We start from the raw sequence: 19138 nt of genomic DNA on the forward strand, positions 1-19138 counted from the left end.
GGAGGGGGCTTCCATGTGATGGGGCCTGTAATGCTGCCACCCTACGGGAATGCCCCCCAATTCAGAAGGATAGTTCTGGGGAAAAAAATCCAACCTTATATTCAGACCTGTAGGGTTCTTAGCTGAGTTTTGGGAATCCAGGATGTCTGGCAGCCTCTTGAATGTTCTTCTCCCCTCCCTGTCCTGCCCTGGGCTGGCTGCAGGCCCACCCCTGGTCGTTCATGCAGCACTCACTCTGCCCTGCCGTGGACCCTGTTTCCTAGTGGTTCTAGTCACCCCCAGAGGGAGCACCCTGTTGTGTAGAGAGGAGCAGAGTCGGCGTGCTGGTCCAGGTGACATTCTCTTCCAGGCCTGCTTGTTCCCCATGGAGGCATTCCTTTCCCTGCCTCCACCCACTCCCCCCATTGTCTGGGCTACACCTCCTGTCCCGTTGGGGCACTGGGCAAGTGGCTTCCCTCTCTCACTGAGTATGCCACCGCTGGCCAGGCCTGGCAGGTCCCTGTGCCTGATTAGAGCTCAGGCTTAGCCTGACCTCCCTCTTCACCGGCTCACTCGTGGTCCTGAGGCTGGGCACCCATCGTCTCCCTTTCTCCAGCCCCTGCTGTGGGACAGGTGGGTGGATGTGGCCTGGGGCTGGGGACCTGGCTCTAGGGAGGGGCTTCTTGGAGCCCTGGCCTAGAGGAGACAAGTGTGGCCTCTGTGAATCCTGCTCTGCCATTTAGTGTCCTGGTGATCTTAACCTCACTAAGCCCGCTTCTTCATCTGACAAATGGAGAAAACCACAGGCCCCACTCGGAGGTGACTGTCCCAGCTTAGTCCGGTCACAGAGCCCTTTACTCACAGGCCAGCCAACCTCCCTCGGCCCACCCCGGCATCCACACTTGGGGTTTCACACGGGCCTTCCTCACAGGCCAGGGTTCCAGTGGGAGACTCTCCCCTCCCCACAAACAGCACGCTTGGTTTTGCCAGGAAGCCCTGCCTCAGCCATGGACATGGGACTGTGGGCAGGTACGTGGTTCTGTTCTGATGGCTTCCCCTGCCCACCCCCGAAGGTGTCTGTCCTGGCAGCGGCTGGGTCTGGGGTAAGCTGAGCCTGCTGCTGTACTCCTACTTTTGCTGGGTTCAGTGGGGGGAAGCAGGGTGACACCCTGGGCTCCTGGATGTCAGCCACACTGCTGGGCCCCACAGTCCCCTGGGAGAGTTGCCCCGACCCACAACCCATGGGACTTGGGAAGGCCCAAGCCAGAAGTAGGTGGGAAGTTGCTGGTGAAGGACGCAGCCCTGGCTGTGGCCCAGCTCTGGGCCTAGTGCCCCGAGGTCACAGCTGACCCTTGGCTCCTGGACCAAAGTCCTCAGGCACACCGGCTGCTTGATCACCAGCTCCCAGGCCCAGGGAAAGCTGAAGAGGGCAAGGCCAGGTGCCTGCCCCACCCTGCCTGCCTCGGCTGAAACACCTCTTCACCAACACAATTCCCATTTATTGATGACCTTGCATATTACAACAGGGCAGGGGCAGGAACCAAGCTGAGTGGAACCAGAGGCGGCTCGCTAGCCATGCTGTCCACAGGAACACAGCCGCCACGGAGGTGAAACCTCACACCCTGGCCCCTTGGCCCCAGACAATCCTGTCTCCAGGTCCTGGGAGTTTGGGAAGCAGGGTACAGACGCTGGCCTGGTCAGAGAGATGGCAGGGAGTAGCCAGGGCTGAGCTGGTGAGACAAAGAGCTCTTGCCAGTCTCCTGTTCCAGAGGGCTGGTTCCCTTCCCCAGAGGAGGCACCGGTGGAGGCACCAGGGGCCTGGGCCTAACATCCCGCTCAGCCTCTGCACTTAGCCCCAGGTCAGGCCCTGGCAGGTGCTGAGATGACCCACGGAAGGCACTTGGCTGGGGCCTGCAGGCCCCCTGGAGGATGTGGTCCGTGACTCAGTAGATGTGGGGGGACCAGGGAAGAGGGAACCAATGGGCTGAGCCCTGGTGGGTGGCCCATCCCAGGGTGGGCTTGGCTGTGGCACTGGCAGGCCTGAGTCCTAGGGGCTCAGAGCTTGGCCCGGGGGTGGCTCTGCAGCAGGGCACGCATGTCCAGGAGCGCCTTCTCCAGGTAATGTGCCAGGCGGGCGGCGTTGGTCTCTGCACAGCTGTTGTAGGCCGACAGGGAGAAGTTGATGTGGGCCTCCATGGGGTTATAGCAGACACCGTAGCCATCGGGGACCACGGGCCCAAAGAACATGACACAGTCTGTCTTGGAAGGGACCTGGGGACAGCAGGACGAAAGCTCTCAAGCTCTGCTACCTTGACGCCCCCAGCACTTCCCAGGCGGCCTGTGCTTCTGCCAAGACTGCAGGCCCCTTGAGGGCAGGGACCATGGTCTGTCCTGTGCTATATCCCAGCAACCAGTACAGGCTGGCACGAATCAAATGTTCCTTTATACCTGACCAGTGAGTCAGGGAAGCTGATTCTCCCACGAGAAGCACTGACCCCTTCTCAGCCTGCCTGGGCTGCAGATAGGCCCCTGCCCCCAGTTCCTCCTCTGGAACTCAGCTGTGTTGGCATTGGGCCAGTGGGGCCTGTGTGGCCACATCAAACTGCCAGTGGGTTCTCTGCCTGCATCCCCCGGGGCACCTGGGGCAGTGGCTCACCTGGCTGGTGGAGAGGTGGAAGTGCATGGCGATGGCATAGGAGGTGTCCATGAAGATGTCAGGCATGCTCACCAGGTCCTCAATGGCCTGCAGCTTCAGCCCCAGGAGGTGTCGATCAAAGGCCTCTCCACGGATGGCCTGTTGGGGTGGGAGAGCTGTCAGGAGCAGGGGCTGTGGACCCACGGGGTATCCCTGCCCTCTTCAGCCTGTGGCAGCGCCATCCTTCCCAGGCACTGGCCACTCAGAACCACGAGACCGGAGTATTCTGGCCAGAGAGAGCCTTTGTTTCACAGATGGGGAAACTGAGGCTCAGGGAGGGGTGGGGATTTGCCCAGGGAGGCAGGACAGTGCAGGGTTGCGGAGCAGGGCCTTGGAGCTGGGTGGCCTAGCCCCATCCTGGCGGCGGGGCCTTGGTAGGTTGCTTACATTCTGCAACCGTAGTGTCTTCATCTCTAAAGAGGAGTGAGTCCTGCACTCCCCTCGCAGGGTGGCGGTAAGCTTTAAATGGATGTGTGCATGTAGCACGGTCAGAGCCTGGACACACAGCTGCTCAGAAACAGAACCTGGACATGCACCCAGACAGCCACCTCCCTGACTGCAGCCCAAGCTGCTGGAGGGCAGGAAACTCGCTGTCTGCTGGACCACATATACCTAGCATCAGGGAGAGAGTGTGACCCAAAATCTAGGGCCCAGGCCAACCCTGGAACTGGGAACAGGGCAGTTACTGGGCCCAGGCTGGGTCTCTCCAACTTTAAAATGGAGATACTTGGCTGGGCGCAGTGGCTCACGCCTGTAATCCCAGCACTTTGGGAGCCTCAGGTGGGTGGATCACCTGAGGTCAGGAGTTTGAGACTAGCCTGTCAACATGGTGAAACCCTGTCTCTACTAAAAATACAAAAATTAGGCCGGGCGCGGTGGCTCAAGCCTGTAATCCCAGCACTTTGGGAGGCCGAGACGGGCGGATCACGAGGTCAGGAGATCGAGACCATCCTGGCTAACACGGTGAAACCCCGTCTCTACTAAAATATACAAAAATTAGCCGGGCGAGATGGCGGGCGCCTGTAGTCCCAGCTACTCGGGAGGCTGAGGCGAGAGAATGGCGTAAACCCGGGAGGCGGAGCTTGCAGTGAGCTGAGATCCGGCCACTGCACTCCAGCCTGGGCGACAGAGCGAGACTCCGTCTCAAAAAAAAAAAAAAAAAAAAAAAAAAAATACAAAAATTAGCTAGGCATGGTGGCGGGTGCCTGTAATCCCAGCTACTTGGGAGGCTGAGGCAGGAGAATCGCTTGAACCCAGGAGGCGGGGATTGCAGTGAGCCGAGATCGCACCACTGCACTCTAGTCTGGGTGACAGAGCAAGATTCCGTCTCAAAAAAAAAAAAAGAAAAGAAAAGAAAAAAGAAAAAGTAGGGGGCTATTCAGCCTGGTTCCAGGTGCTCCCAGGTTGGGGGAGGTGTGGTCCTAGCAAAGGGTTGGCAGCCATTGCCATTGGCTGCAGGGATGCATAGTCAGAGGGACAGACAGATGACTGACACTAAGGGACAAGTTAATAGGCACAAGCGGGCCCACTTACCCGGTCAGTATAGCCTCGGTGCGCCTGCACGGCCTTCCGCAGCAGCTCCACCTTCTGGTGCCCCTAGAGTGGTGAGGGTTGGAGGGAGCTGAAGCACTGTCCCTTCTCTTCTCCTTGCCCACCTCAGTAGCCCACCCCTCACCCAGCACTAGATTCTGAGCTCTTTAAGAGGAACTATTAGGGCCAGGAGCGGTGGCTCACGCCTGTAATCCCAACACTTTGGGAGGCCAAGGCAGGTGGATCCATTGAGGTCAGGAGTTTGAGACCAGCCCGGTCAACATGGTGAAACCCTGTCTCTACTAAAAATACAAAAATTAGCTGGGCGTGGTGGCGGGCACCTGTAGTCCCAGCTACTTGGGAGGCTGAGGCAGGAGAATTGCTTGAACCCGGGAGGTGGAGGTTACAGTGAGTCGAGATCATGCCACTGCACTCCAGCCTGGGGGACAGAGCAAGACTCTTTCTAAAAAAAACAAGAAAAAACAAAAGAGCGAGTATTGCAACTGCCAACTCCTTGGTCCTCAGTCGAGGTCTGACATAGGGCAGTTGCTTTACTGCCAATGAATAAATGAATGAACAAATGAATGACTCCCTTTTCCTCTTTGGCCCCCAGGAAGCTCAGAGCTAGATTCACGGTTCCAGCTTCTGTTAGATTCCCCAAGCCCACCATGGAATCCTGTAGGTGCTCAATCAATGTGTGTTGACTGAGTGAGCACAAGGGAGATGGCTCAGACCCAGCTCACCCGCCCTCACCCCAGACCTCTCACCGTGATGCTGGAGTCATCCATGGCCTTGACAAAGGCGAGTGAATCCATGGAAGCCGAGCGGATGGTGTCGGTGCGGCCCAGGTGAAACATGCGCAGGGAAGCACTTTCGTAGGTGGCACATGCCTGCTTGTAGATCCTGGTGGGAAATGGGGCTGAGCACGCCCCTTGGAGGCGGACACCCCCTCCCCTGCCCCCAGGTCTCCTCCCTCCTCCATGGGCGGGCTGCAGTGGTGCACCTGTAGTAGGCCAGCTGCAAAGCCAGCTGGATGAAGGCGTCTGGGCTTAGCTTCTCCGACTTCGGGAAGTCCTTTCCAAAATGATGGAACACCATCACGGTGATGTCCAGGTCCTGGATCATGCTGGGGGTGTGGGAAGGGCAGGTGAGGGGCAGGCCCCAGCAGCCCCTGCCAACCCCACAGAGGGTCTGGGTGTCATGAGAGAGCTGGCACAGGAGCCACTCAAGCTCAAGGGCCTGGCCTTACCCACCCAGCATGGGGATGGCAGGGGCAGGCACTTACATGCTGAGATTCTGCTTGGCCTTCTCGATGTCGCTCTTGATCTCGGGGGTGATGTTGAACCGCAGCTTCTTGGGCATGGGCAGGGGCACCATGGGAGACCGCACGAGCTCGGGTTTCTTCCTGCACAGTACATGGGGCCTCAGGCTCATGCTGGCGCCTCTAGAGCCTGGGTCCATTCTGAGACCAGGGTGGGGGCCAGCCCAGGGAGATGTGTTTGTTCTGAAAACCACCTTCACTTCAGCTTTCTTTTTTTTTAAAGATGAAGTCTTGTTCTGTTGCCCAAGCTGGAGTGCAGTGGTGTGATCTCAGCTCACTGCAACCTTGGCCTCCCTGGTTCAAGTGATTCTCCTGCCTTAGCCTCCTGAGTAGCTGGGATTACAGGTGCCTGCCACCACGCCTGGCTAATTTTTTTTTTTTCTCTTTTGAGATGGAGTCTCACTCTGTTGCCCAGGCTGGAGTGCAGTGGCACAGTCTCCGCTCAACGCAACCTCTGCCTCCTGGGTTCAAGCAATTCTCTTGCCTCAGCCTCCTGAGTAACTGGGATTATAGGCATACACTGCCACACCTGGGTAATTTTTTTTTTCTATTTTTAGTAGAAATGGCATTTCACCATGTTGGCCAGGCTGATCTCAAACTCCTGACCTCAACTGATCCTCTCACCTCAGCCTCCCAAAGTGTCAGGATTACAGGCCACCATATCCGGCTGGCTTCCTTGGAAGAAACATTCCCCGGCACAAAGGAGAGTGATATTCCCCTACAAGGTGGTCTGTCACCTGTGTGTCACCTGTCACTAGGCGCTGGGGAACTAGGCGAGAGATGTGACTGTACTCACGTGTACTCGATGACATAGTCCAGAAGGGTGACAATAGGGGGCCCCTCCGCTGCAGCATGCTCATACACGAGCCCACAGGAGCCATCTTCTGCCACGATGAACTGTGGAAGGGAAGGGAGACCCGGTCAGCCCCAGGGCCCTGGGGGGTGGCCCCGACCCAGCCACTCTTTGGTCGAGGCAAGGGCCTCTCTGAAGCTATCTCAATGGGCTATGCTGACTTATTACTGTTATTAACAATAACTGACATTCACTGGGTGCCCTGGTGTGCTAAGCACATCCCACGCTCAGCATGCCTGACCGAGTCCTTCAAACTACTCTGCCAGTGAGGTCGACCACCTCCCCATTTTACAGGTGCAGAGAGGGACTGTTGTGCCAGGATTGCACTGGCTGACCCCGGATCCCAGGTTCTCTGTGAGGCGCTGAGGGGGTGTGCTGGGGGTGGCAGCAGTTTCCAGGCCAGCGGCAGGACTGGTGATGACAGGCTGGCTGCCTGGTAATTATGGTGGCGTCCAGCCTGCTGGCTTCCTGCCTGTTTTACAAGCCAGGAGGCTGGGGATGCAGGGCCAGGGAGGGGCAGGAAGTCCCAAGGCCATGGAGGCCCTGTTCAGGTGTACACGAGTGGGCGAAGCCCTGCTGGGCCTCACCTGCAGCGTCTTGTCAAACCAGCGGTTGCCGCTGTTGAGCCTGCTGCCGCCCCCGTGCAGCATCTGGCCTGCCACATGGCTGCGGTACACGTCTTCTGAGACCCTGGGCATGGGCGCATCCAGGCACACGGTGAAGATACTCTTCTGGATGGAGCGCACGGAATCCCGGTTCACCTTGTCTGCAGGTGGCATGGGGTGGGGAGGCTCAAAATGGGGTGAGTCTCAGGGTATGGGAGAGATGGACCAGCCCCTCCACAGCCTCCTGCCCTGGGCTCTTCTGACCTATTTGTACCCATCTGGGATGAGGAGATCCCCACCTCAGGGGCCCTCCAGGGCATTCACCGAGCGTAGGGTGTGGGTTCAGAGCTTCAAACTCAGCAAGACCCTGCAGCCCCACAGCATTCCTTGAGGCAGGACCCAACCCCTGGCCCACTTTAGACACAGGAAATGGAAGCCCAGGGTCACACAGGAGCTGGCATGGCAGCCAGGGATCCCACACAGGTGGTGTGACTTTGGGGCTAACGCCCCTGAGCAAGACATGCTTTGGAGGATTGCTGGTGCTTAGGGGTACAGGGAGCGTGGAGGTGGGCTTCTCAGCCAGAGGACTTGGACTGTAATCCTAACTTGCTATTTAGCAGAGAGAAACTACCCTAACCATGAGGTGTCCTCATCTATGACATGGGGCCCACATTGCCTGCTCCACGTTGACAGGATGCGTGAGAAACATGGCTGCCCACAGCTGTGCGGGGCCCAGTGTGCTGGGGGAATGTTGGGAAAAGGGCTTGTGGGGTGTCTGTATAAACTGGCCTTAAAAATATGGGATAGGCCAGGCGCGGTGGCTCAAGCCTGTAATCCCAGCACTTTGGGAGGCCGAGATGGGCGGATCACGAGGTCAGGAGATCGAGACCATCCTGGCTAACACGGTGAAACCCTGTCTCTACTAAAAAAAAAAATACAAAAAAAAAACTAGCCGGGCGAGGTGGCGAGCGCCTGTAGTCCAAGCTACTCGGGAGGCTGAGGCAGGAGAATGGCGTGAACCCGGGGGGCGGAGCTTGCAGTGAGCTGAGATTCGGCCACTGCACTCCAGCCTGGGCGAGAGAGCAAGACTCCGTCTCAAAAAAAAAAAAAAATGGGATAATAAGTTGTGGAAAGCCACAAGAGGCCGCTGAGGAGGAAAGCCTCCTAATTGCCATCATGTTCCCATGCTCAGAGCGAGACCCGCTCTAGCTGTAAACACTGTGTTCAAGGAGAAAGACACTCCTTTGAAACACTAGAATGTGGACAGACATGCAGGCTCCTAGTTAAGGCGCTCCCACTAGCTACTCTCCAGTAAGTTAAAGATATGCTGTTTGAGCACAAAGGAGATTCATTGAAACCGCTATTGCTATAGATTACGCCTATGACGCACTGCCTCCCTGTCACTGTTTCGCCCTGAACATCTGCTTCTTAGACCTAAGCGATTGTACTCAACAAATAGTGTGGAGACCAGAACTCTGCGCCTTTTGCAGCCTCCACTTTGCAACTGACCCCTGGCTCCCAGCTTTATGAAATTTTTTTTTTTTTTTTTGAGACGTTCTTGCTCTGTCGCCCGGGCTGGAGTGCAGTGGCGCAATCTCAGCTCACTGCAAGCTCCGCCTCCCGGGTTCACGCCATTCTCCTGCCTCAGCCTCCCGAGTAGCTGGGACTACAGGCGCCCGCCACCATGCCAAGCTAATTTTTTGTATTTTTAGTAGAGACGGCGTTTCACCGTGTTAGCCTGGATGGTCTCGATTTCCTGACCTTGTGATCTGCCTGCCTCGGCCTCCCAAAGTGCTGGGATTACAGGCGTGAGCCACTGCACCCGGCTCCCTTTATGAACTCTTAACCTATTTCTTCTCATTCCTTTGTTGCCACCAGACTTCAGGTACCCTATGGGTGGTGTTGAGGCTGGTCCCCAACAGGGGAAGAGGCCTGGGTGTGCAGCCCCAGCACAGCCCGTAAGAGGCACCTTTGATGAGGGTGTTGTATGCCTTGGCCCAGGAGTTGCGGTGGTTGGAGGTGAGGATGCCCACAGGCTCCTTGTTGGTCTGTAGGGATGAGTTCCAGATCTTCTCCAGCTGCACAAAGATCTGATCCGCAGTGAGGGGCGTCCCGTCACTGTGGTACACGTCCAGCTCAAAAAACTGTCGGGGCACAGGCAGGTAAGAGGAGGGAGCTGAGTGGGGACCTCAGGCTGAGAGCAGCCACTTGCCCACACCTGCCTCCTCCTGGCCTTGGCCTTGGAGGGGATGGAGTCAGGCAAAGGGTGTGAGGGGGAGGAGGTCCTTGGATCGCCCTTCTGGGCTTGGCAGGCCCACGGCCCCTCCTGGCTTCCCTGGGCCGCCAATGGAGAAGCCAGGGGACGCCCATTCCTGGGGCACATGGGCACGTGTGTTGGGGAACCCCAGTGGGGAAGCCGACCGCAGCCGTCCTGCTGTACTCCTGCAGCAGGGCAGGGGCTTGTAGGTGTGGGTGGGGGCCACCCACCTGGTAGTTGTGTACCACGGTGATGTGCGTGGGAGGCTTCTTGGTCTTGCTGAAGTTGCTGACCGTGTCCTGCTTGGGGCCCGGCACTCGGCAGGAGGACAGGATCTGATAGTACTGGTTCATGCACAGGGGCTTTCCCCCCAGGTACTCCACGGGCAGGGTCTCACTGCAGGGCAGAGGGGCAGTGAGGGCGCCACTGGGCAAGTGAATGGGGAGGAGGGCAGGGTCGACAGGGACCTCCTAGGTACTGCTGGGGGCTTACACAGTGTCCCCGCTCCCCCTCCCAGCATAAGCAGGGGACCTCAGGGCTGCGCTGCAGGCAGGGGGCTCGCTTTCTGCCCCAGCAGGCCCTGTTCAGAAGTCACCTAGAAACTCCCTCCCTTCCCCTCTCTGGGCTTCAGTTTGTAATAGGGGAGATGAGGCAGCGAATAAAACTCTGGGGTCCTCTTTAGTTGGGATGGGACAGGGTCACCCACCAAGAGAAGATTCCAGCAACTGTAGCAGACGACAATCCCCAGCGCTCCCTCTCCCAAATCCCAGCCAAGGCTGGGCTGACAGGAAGTGAAAGTGACTCAGCTTTGGGCCTGCCGGGCCAGGGCTGGGATCAGAGGTGGCTGTGGTAATTAGGCAGGCCTGGGCAGGTGTGGGGCTGGGCAGGGGTGGGGCTGCTCACTTGTCAATCATGACCTTGAAATCCAACACACCCTCAATGAGTTTGGCAGCAAATCTGGAAAGATTGATTAGAGATTAGAAGCTGTGTAGACACACTGAGGGAGGCCCCGGGCTAGGGACACCTGCTTAGGGAGTGGGAGGCCTAGTCTTACATCCTCCCTCACCGCGTCCAGAAAGCCCAGGAGCGCAAGGGAGGAGCCTGGGAGTCCCAGCTTGCCAGTCTGTGTCTGCTTCTTCATAACCTCTAGAGGGAGCATGGTCAGGAGGGCTCGGGGAAGTGCTGGTGGCCAAGGGCCTGGTAGGACTTGGGTGCTAGTGCCTTGCAGCTGGAGTGTGGCTTGGTTAGGGGTCAGTGGGCTGGGTCTACCCATAGAGGGCCTGAGCTCCTGAACCACAGCCTGGAATCTGGAGGGGGTGTCATCTGCTCTGAAGCATTGGCTCTGGAGGGCCCCAGGCCCCTGGGGTGGTGTGAATGGGACAGCAGTGGCTCCGGTGTTCCCTCCACTAGGTCCCTTCCCCACTCTGGGCCTCTGTGTCCCCCAGGCCGCCTTCCTCCCAGGGCTGTCTGGCCCATGGCAACCATCCTCAATGCTTGGGGCTGCTCCTGGATCCCACCATGGGGACCACTGGCTGGAGTTCCTGGGCCTGAACCCCGGCCCTTCCCAGGGTGCCCTGGTCCCTTTAAGAGAAGCAGGTGGCGGCAGCCAGTGGCTGGTCCTTGGGCAGGAGATCCTTGTTGCTGGTATTTTTATCTCTGGTAGGACTGGAATAGGGGCTGGCGCAGGTGACCCGGCCGAATGTGGAAAAGGCGACTGTGTACAGAGGTCACCCCTGTGGCTAGCTGAGCAGAGTGGGAAGGAGGGGTGAAGTGCTAAAACTGGGGCTGGGGAGAAGCCTCAGGTACGGAAGAGGATGGGGCTTCCACGAAGATGTGGTTAACAGCCACGAGGCTTCAGAGCTGGTGAGACCCTGCTTCCTGAATGAGATCTTGGGCAGCTCCCTTCCCTGCTCCGAGCCTCAATTTCCCCATTTGTAAAATAGGGAGGATGCTCCCTATTTCATAAGGCTGTTTGTGGGGCAGAAAGATAAACAGGGTCAGGGCCCCTCCAAGCCGCTGGGGGAAGTGGACTCGAGGGGCCCGGCTGCCTCCCAGCTCCCTAGCCCCAGCCACTCACCGGAGCTGACCCTGCAGGTCCACGAAGTTCTGCTTGGGCAGCATCACACCTGGGCTGGAGCAGATGACCACAGGCTGGCGGTACTGGAGGTAGGCAGTCTTGAGCCACCACTCAGACAGCTGGGAAAAGGGCCAGAGCCTGTCAGGAGGGGTGCATGGGCCCTGGTGCCCCCTCTTCCCCAGGGCTAGGGGACGTGGCTGGCCCCATGCCCTCTACCCTGCTATGGAGATTCTCAAAGTAAATGCTTAGATCCAGAACCCACCCTTCCCGCCCCACACCTTAAACCCACCAGCCTCTTCCCTTTAGCCCGAGTGATCAGTATTAGCCAGATCAATCAGACACTGCTTTTTTTTTTTTTTTTTTTTGAGATGGAGTCTGGCTCTGTCGCCCAGGCTGGAGTGCAGTGGCCGGATCTCAGCTCACTGCAAGCTCCGCCTCCTGGGCTTACGCCATTCTCCTGCCTCAGCCTCCCGAGTAGCTGGGACTACAGGCGCCCGCCACCTCGCCCAGCTAGTTTTTTGTATTTTTAGTAGAGACGGGGTTTCACCATGTTAGCCAGGACGGTCTCGATCTCCTGACCTCATGATCCGCCCGTCTCGGCCTCCCAAAGTGCTGGGATTACAGGCTTGAGCCACAGCGCCCGGCCAGACACTGCTCTTAAGAAAGGACATGAGGCCGGGCGCGGTGGCTCAAGCCTGTATTTTTAGTAGAGACGGGGTTTCACCATGTTAGCCAGGACGGTCTCGATCTCCTGACCTCATGATCCGCCCGTCTCGGCCTCCCAAAGTGCTGGGATTACAGGCTTGAGCCACAGCGCCCGGCCAGACACTGCTCTTAAGAAAGGACATGAGGCCGGGCGCGGTGGCTCAAGCCTGTAATCCCAGCACTTTGGGAGGCCGAGACAGGCGGATCACGAGGTCAGGAGATCGAGACCATCCTGGCTAACACGGTGAAACCCCGTCTCTACTAAAAATACAAAAAACTAGCCGGGCGAGGTGGCGGGCGCCTGTAGTCCCAGCTACTCGGGAGGCTGAGGCAGGAGAATGGCGTAAAACCCGGGAGGCGGAGCTTGCAGTGAGCTGAGATCCGGCCACTGCACTCCAGCCCGGGCGAAAGAGCAAGACTCTGTCTCAAAAAAATAAATAAATAAATAAGAAAGGACATGAAAGAAAGATCGGGAGGAAACCTGGGTGTAGGGAGGGGCAGCAAGGTGAATGAATTCTCTCTTTTTTTGTTTTTTGTTTTTGAGACGGAGTCTCACTCTCTCACCCAGGCTGGAGTGCAGTGGCGTAATCTCAGCTCACTGCAAGCTCCGCCTCCCGGGTTCACACAATTCTCCTGCCTTAGCCTCCCAAGTAGCTGGGACTACAGGCGCCTGCCACCATGCCCGGCTAATTTTTTTGTATTTTTAGTAGAGATGGGGTTTCACCGTGTGAGCCAGGATGGTCTCGATCTCCTGACCTTGTGATCTGCCCACCTCAGCCTCCCAAAGTGCTGGATTACAGGCTTGAGCCACAGCGCCCGGCCAGACACTGCTCTTAAGAAAGGACATGAGGCCGGGCGCGGTGGCTCAAGCCTGTAATCCCAGCACTTTGGGAGGCCGAGACAGGCGGATCACGAGGTCAGGAGATCGAGACCATCCTGGCTAACACGGTGAAACCCCGTCTCTACTAAAAATACAAAAAACTAGCCGGGCGAGGTGGCGGGCGCCTGTAGTCCCAGCTACTCGGGAGGCTGAGGCAGGAGAATGGCGTAAAACCCGGGAGGCGGAGCTTGCAGTGAGCTGAGATCCGGCCACTGCACTCCAGCCCGGGCGAAAGAGCAAGACTCTGTCTCAAAAAAATAAATAAATAAATAAGAAAGGACATGAAAGAAAGATCGGGAGGAAACCTGGGTGTAGGGAGGGGCAGCAAGGTGAATGAATTCTCTCTTTTTTTGTTTTTTGTTTTTGAGACGGAGTCTCACTCTCTCACCCAGGCTGGAGTGCAGTGGCGTAATCTCAGCTCACTGCAAGCTCCGCCTCCCGGGTTCACACAATTCTCCTGCCTTAGCCTCCCAAGTAGCTGGGACTACAGGCGCCTGCCACCATGCCCGGCTAATTTTTTTGTATTTTTAGTAGAGATGGGGTTTCACCGTGTGAGCCAGGATGGTCTCGATCTCCTGACCTTGTGATCTGCCCACCTCAGCCTCCCAAAGTGCTGGGATTACAGGCATGAGCCACCGTGCCCGACAAGGTGAATGAATTCTCATTTTACACATTCTCTGTCAATGACTGCCATACGTTAAATTAAAATGTATGCCTGAATAGACAGAAAGGAAAAAAGGGAAGGGTCTACAAAAACAAAGTCCAATGAGTGACTTTTTTTTGAGACAGGGTCTCACTCTGTCGCCCACGCTAAAGTGCCATGGTGCTATCTCAGCTCACTGCAACCTCTGCCTCCTGCATTCATGCGATTCTCTTGCCTAAACCTCCTGAGTAGCTGGGACTATAGGTATGCACCACCACACCTGGCTGATTTTTGTATTTTTTGGTACAGACAGGGTTTCACCATGTTGGCCAGGCTTGAACTCCTGACCTCAAATTATTCACCTGCCTCAGCTTCCCAAAGTGCTCGGATTACAGGCGTCAGCCACCACGTCTGGCCCAATAAGTGAGTTTTTGACCATCCCCAGCAGAGAACTGTCCAAGGAGGCAGGAGACCGGGGTATCAGAGCAGCCTGAGGGACCTGGTTTTGCTCTGTGGCCTCGGGGAGTAGATACCCACTTTGATCTCAAGGTTAGGGCAATCTTGAGGGGACGCTCCCTGCAAGGATGAATCCTTATGCTAGTGACAAGATGTGGGTGACACATCCTCACTCTCTGCCCTGACGGTCCGTCCTCTGTCTGGGGGGTGAGGGTCTCTGGGCACCAGCCAGGGATGTGGTATTAAAGGCTCCATGTCTGGGACTGCGCACACTCCCAGGTGACTGTCACCCTGTGTCCTCTATGCTGACTGCAACACCCACCGTCCCTGCACACAGCCAGTACAGATTTCTCCGGCCTTCCACCCCCAGAGACCTGGGCCCACCCTGCGTCCCCTCACCCTGTGGTGAACAGCAGCAGGATGTGCCTCTTCATCACACGCACTCCCCTGTGGTGCTGGGCCACTAGCCCTTGGCAAAGGGTGAGGGGGAGGTGACTTGTCCCAGGTTTTGGAGTCCAAAGTCCTGACCTGACGAGTCTCAGCAAATGTCGACAACTCCCACCTCCTGTGTGCAGCCCCCCAGCCTCCACCAAGCCCCAGGGCTAGAGCTCCACCTCCCCTCCCCATGACATCCCCTGTAACACGGCACTTCCCAGGGTCGGACCCGCTGTGGCTCTCCCACAGGCAGTTTCTCCCTCAGGCAACCCCGACTTGGCAAATTCCACCCCTGCCCCCACCATTGGCAAGTGACACTGGCACTGCCTCCAAAACAGTCCTGGACCTAATGACTCTCCCTGTCTCCCATCCAGTGTCAGACCCAGGCTGCCACAGCTCCCTGGGGGTGATGTCACCCCTCCCCCTCATCTCTGGCTCCCACTCTGCCTCCCTCCCAGCATCTGGGCCACCTTTTTTTTTTTGAGACGGAGTCTCGCTCTGTTGCCCACAGGCTGGAGTGCAATGGCGTGATCTTGGCTCACTGCAAGCTCGGCCTCCCGGGTTCACGCCATTCTCTTGCCTCAACCTCCCGAGTAGCTGGGACTACAGGTGCCCGTCATCATACCCAGCTAATTTTTTTGTATTTTTTTTTAGTAGAGACAGGGTTTCACCGTGTTAGCCAGGATGGTCTTGATCTCCTGACCTCATGATCCACCCACTTTGGCCTCCCAAAATGCTGGGATTACAGGCGTGAGCCACTGCGCCTGGCACCACCCCCCGCCATTTTTTTTTCCAAGATGGAGTCTTGCTGTGTTGCCAAGGCTAGAGTGCAGAGGCATAATCTCAGCTCACTGCAACCTCCACCTCCCAGGTTCAAGCAATTCTCCTGCCTCAGCCTCCCGAGTATCTGGGATTATAGGTGTCTGCCACCACAACTGGCTAATTTTTGTATTTTTAGTAGAGACAGGGTTTCACCATGTTGGCCAGGCTGGTCTTGAACTCCTGACCTTGTGATCTGCCCGCCTTGGCCTCCCAAAGTGCTGGGATTACAGGTGTGAGTCATTGTACCCGGCTGTCACCTTTTTGTGTGTTGAAGTATGAGATGTAAATAGAAAAGCACACGAAACACTGCACTGGTGTAGGCATTTTCCAAACTGGGTACACCTGTGTCACAGATCAGACACAGAACCAGGGTGATCCGTCACTAAGTGACACGTATCCCCTGCCTGAGGCTGTCCCACTGAGCACAAGGGCATCTTCTCCTACCTGGCTGTATCTGTCCTTGCACCCCACTCCTGCCTCTATCCCAGAACACGACACCTTGTCCACAACCTGTGTCCTGTTCATCCCCTTTCTCTCCTCCCTACTTGAATGTCAGCTCCAGCGGGCTGGTTACTGTGTCCTTCTTGATTACCCGGCGCCCTGCCAAGTGCCAGGCACAGAGTACCTGCTCACGAAACTCTGGGCGGCAAATGAATGGCTGTGCCAGCGCAGTGGGCGCTGGAGAACTGCACACGTGCAGCCAGCAGCAGGTCACGGTGAGGGCGCCCCTCACTCACCCAGTTCTCCGTCTTCCTGGCCCGGCGCTCCAGCCCCTTCTGCAGGCGCTCCCCTACGCCTCCGGAGGCCTGAAACTCATCCACCAGCTGCTTGGTGTGGGCCCACTCCTCCTCACTCACGATGGGCTGCAGCGCCTTCAGGTAGTGGTCCAGGGACTGCTGGAGAGGGGGCACAGGCAGCCGTGGCAGTGCATCCTGGTGTGCCTTGAAGCGGCCGGAAGCCTTCATCAAGGAGGAGGGTTTCAGGAAGCCCAGAGGCTTCACCTGCAGGCAGCAGAGCATCCTGTTCATTCCCTTCCCAGCTCGGAGCCCTGGCAGTCCCAAAGCTGTAGTCCTGGGCACTTATGTGCCCACTCCTTGGGCAAAGACAGCCTCTTGGGTGGGGCTGGTCCTGGCCTCCCAGCCCTAGAGCTGTAGATGTCCCCGCCTCTCCAGGGCCTGGAGATGCCGGTAGGGATGGGGAAGGGTGGGGTGTGGCCATGGTTCTTGGCAAGGCTCAGGGGAATCAAGTCAGGATGAATGGCTCCTTGGTGTAGCAGAGGTGAGGGGGACCGCCCACCTGTTGGGTGGCACAGGCCCCTCCTTTCTCACCCTGGAAGAGGAACCAGCCAGCAGAGTGGTGACTGTCCCTCTTGGAGGTCCCCACCTCCTTTTCTCCCACCCTTTCCAGGTTGAGAAATAGAAGGGAAGAAGAGAGAATCACAGAGAGCCAGACAATGGCAGCATCTTCGGGTGAGGAGCCTTGGGCTTCCTCCTGCCTCTGAGACGGGGGAGGGGTGGGGTGAGGGCAGTGCTGTGGCGAGAGAGCTGGGTGGCCTGGTATGGAGGGTGAGAGGCGACAGAGAGAGAGAAAGTCCAGGAGGCCCTGTAGTGGGCAGAAAGAGAGACAGGAGGGCCCGAGACTGCTCTTGCAGTGAGCAGGCGAGCGGCAGGAGCTCTGTTCCATACCTTCTCTCTCTGCTGCCCATCCTCCTCCATGGCAGGACCAAGGTTCTGGGCCCTGTCTGCCTTGGTTGGATCTCTAAACCTAACTGTGCTACCAAGTGGGCGAGCAGAACCTAGCCAGAGGCAGCCACTTGCCTGGGCTGGAAAGAGAAGACAAGAGCCAAGATTCAGGGGGAGGCAGGTGGCAGTGGCAATGGCTGTGGTGGCATCGGGGGTTGTGGCAGTGGCAGGGGAAGCTCCTGAACTCTAGAAGCTACTCCACCCTCCCGAGCTCCCAGAAGTAGAGGAATGGGGAGCAGGTGAGAGGGCTGGTGGGGGGCATTCCAGTAGAAGGGAACCTGGAAAGTTCTTTCCTTTCTTCTCTGCATGGGCTCAGTGCCAGGGAGGCAGGCCAAGAAGTAATAAAAAAATCCACCTGTCAGAATCTGTGAAGATCTTTTTGATGAGAGAAAACTTGGCTGGAGGGCAGAGACTGCCTGGCCGCTGAGGTTACACCACAGCCCTGGGATCGGTCCTGAAATTAGGGTTGGTGCAGGGGAGCAGACACCAGGAAAAGGCCATCAGTGGATGGGACAGCCAGAAGCCCTCCCTATTTCCTGTTTCTCTCCAGGACTCCTGGGACCCATCTGAGCCATCCCTCTACCAACACTCATTTTTTCCTGAGCTGTGGCTCATTCAGCTGGGGTCCAGGAGTGGAGGACTTTTGGTATGAAAAATAAACCACAGGACGCTGCGATTGGGCTGGATTTGAATGAGCAGCTCCAGGGGACTCTGGGCAAGTCCCTCCTTGCCTCAGTTTCCCTGGCAGGAAAGTAACCAGGCTAGTCGGATGGTCCTGGAGAATGACCTAGAGGCTATTTGTGGGATGAGATGCAGCTTGGGAGACAAGTGACAAGGGTGCAGTGGAGGTTCAGGGTGTTGCAACACCTAGAAGAGTCTCTGAGCCTGAGCCTGGATGCACCCTCTGCCCTCTGGCCCGGTAGTGTGTGTCTGAGATAGTGAGACACCAGCAACATATGCTTGGATCAGGGATGGAAGGAACTGAAATTAGGCTAGCATCCAGGCTGCCCTCTGGGGAGGACTGAGGGGTAGATACAGCCAGGGTGGGGAAGTCGGCTCCAGAGGAGGATACAGCCAGGGTGGGGAAGGGGACTGGAGGGGAGGGAGGCCATGGGGCTGCCACCTGCCAGTTCTGAGGCCTTTCTGAGCAGCCTAGCTTGATGCCTCTGCGTCTTTCTCTGGCCACACACAATTCCCCAGGGACCATCTGATAAACCAAAGGTGCCTGACCAACTAACTGGACAGGGTCGGAGAAGTGGCTCTGGCCTAAGCGTGCGACGGGTGTGTGAGAATTACTGGGAGAGTGAGCACGGGTCTGGACGCTCCTGGTCTCTCTCCCCCACCGGCCTGTCTCTGGGTCTAAGGGTGGGGGTGCTAACTGAAGCCGGGTACCCCTGTCTGTCCCGGGTCGTTGGAATTGAAGGCTCCAGGGCGTGGGTTCAATCCCACTTCTGACGTTGCGCCCGAATCTCCTGCTCTGCCAAACCTGGGACGCCCGCCTGACCCCACTCCACCCCATCAGCTGGAGGCCGGGTTGGATAGCGGCCACAGGACGAGGTTTCCGCTCCTGGGCGCAACCGCACGGCCCACCCACGCCGTCCAGGGCCCTCAGGCCCGGGCTCTGCCACACTCACCACGGTCCTGGCAGCGAAGGCTAACATCTTCGCTGCCCGTCCGCGGACACGCAGTCCGCTCCGCCCCACACACCGGACAAAGTCCGCGCCACCGCTGCAGCGGCTGGGGTTGGTGGGTCCTTGCTAGAGCCTTTGGGCCAAGGTCGCTGAGTTACCGCCGCCAGCCGGTAGAGGCGGCCCCGCGCCCACCCTCCGGGCCGGGCAGGCACCGGGGAGGAGGATTCGCGAGGCGGGGCCTGGGCCGGTAGCGGGCCCCGAGCCTGCAACGGAGCCCGGGCGGCTGGCTGCGGGGCGGGGGCGGGGCCTCGATGGGGCGGGGTCTCCTTGGGGTGGGGCAGGAGGGGCGGGGCGTCTCCCGGTAGCGGGTCGCAGTAGGCTGGCTGCGAGCTGGGGGCGGGGCCACGGCGGGTGCTGGGATAGAGGCGCGGGGCCGAGGGCGAGTCATTGGTGGGGAGGCCCCGCAAGGCGTTGAGACCTGTGGAGTAGGAAGGAGGAGGTCACCGT

The 19138-nt window shown here is 57.9% G+C and overlaps 1 protein-coding gene across 4 annotated transcripts; it reads right to left on the bottom strand.

Annotated features, from left to right (window-relative positions):
• Positions 1 to 1457: 1457 nt before the first annotated feature.
• CRAT (carnitine O-acetyltransferase) lies at positions 1458 to 18949 on the bottom strand. 4 transcript variants are annotated; one of them, XM_033193462.1, is made up of 16 exons: positions 18635 to 18949; positions 17356 to 17454; positions 16944 to 17080; positions 15996 to 16259; positions 11318 to 11436; positions 10144 to 10197; positions 9471 to 9636; positions 8953 to 9127; positions 6966 to 7144; positions 6322 to 6422; positions 5490 to 5609; positions 5208 to 5330; positions 4972 to 5107; positions 4208 to 4270; positions 2636 to 2773; positions 1458 to 2250 (listed from the first exon to the last, which is right to left on the bottom strand). In XM_033193462.1, the coding sequence occupies exons 3-16, from the start codon at positions 16971 to 16973 to the stop codon at positions 2035 to 2037; spliced, it is 1884 nt and encodes a 627-aa protein (XP_033049353.1). In that variant the 5' UTR covers positions 16974 to 17080; positions 17356 to 17454; positions 18635 to 18949; the 3' UTR covers positions 1458 to 2034. The 4 variants fall into 4 exon arrangements, with proteins under 4 accessions (XP_033049353.1, XP_033049362.1, XP_033049373.1 ...); XM_033193471.1 differs by lacking the exon at positions 17356 to 17454; XM_033193482.1 differs by lacking the exon at positions 16944 to 17080.
• Between the last annotated feature and the right edge of the window lie 189 nt (positions 18950 to 19138).

The sequence above is a fragment of the Trachypithecus francoisi genome, unplaced genomic scaffold (assembly GCF_009764315.1).
Source record: "Trachypithecus francoisi isolate TF-2019V2 unplaced genomic scaffold, Tfra_2.0 Contig01585, whole genome shotgun sequence".
Lineage (NCBI taxonomy): Eukaryota > Metazoa > Chordata > Mammalia > Primates > Cercopithecidae > Trachypithecus > Trachypithecus francoisi.

Excerpts from the sequence above, each read along its gene's own strand:
- CRAT (XM_033193471.1), bottom strand. The coding sequence starts at position 16,973 with ATGGAGGAGGATGGGCAGCAGAGAGAGAAG. Across the intron at positions 11,437-15,995 it reads CCAGGAAGACGGAGAACTGG|CTGTCTGAGTGGTGGCTCAA; the intron begins GTGAGTGAGGGG and ends CCCTTTTCCCAG. Across the intron at positions 10,198-11,317 it reads GACCTGCAGGGTCAGCTCCG|ATTTGCTGCCAAACTCATTG; the intron begins GTGAGTGGCTGG and ends CAATCTTTCCAG.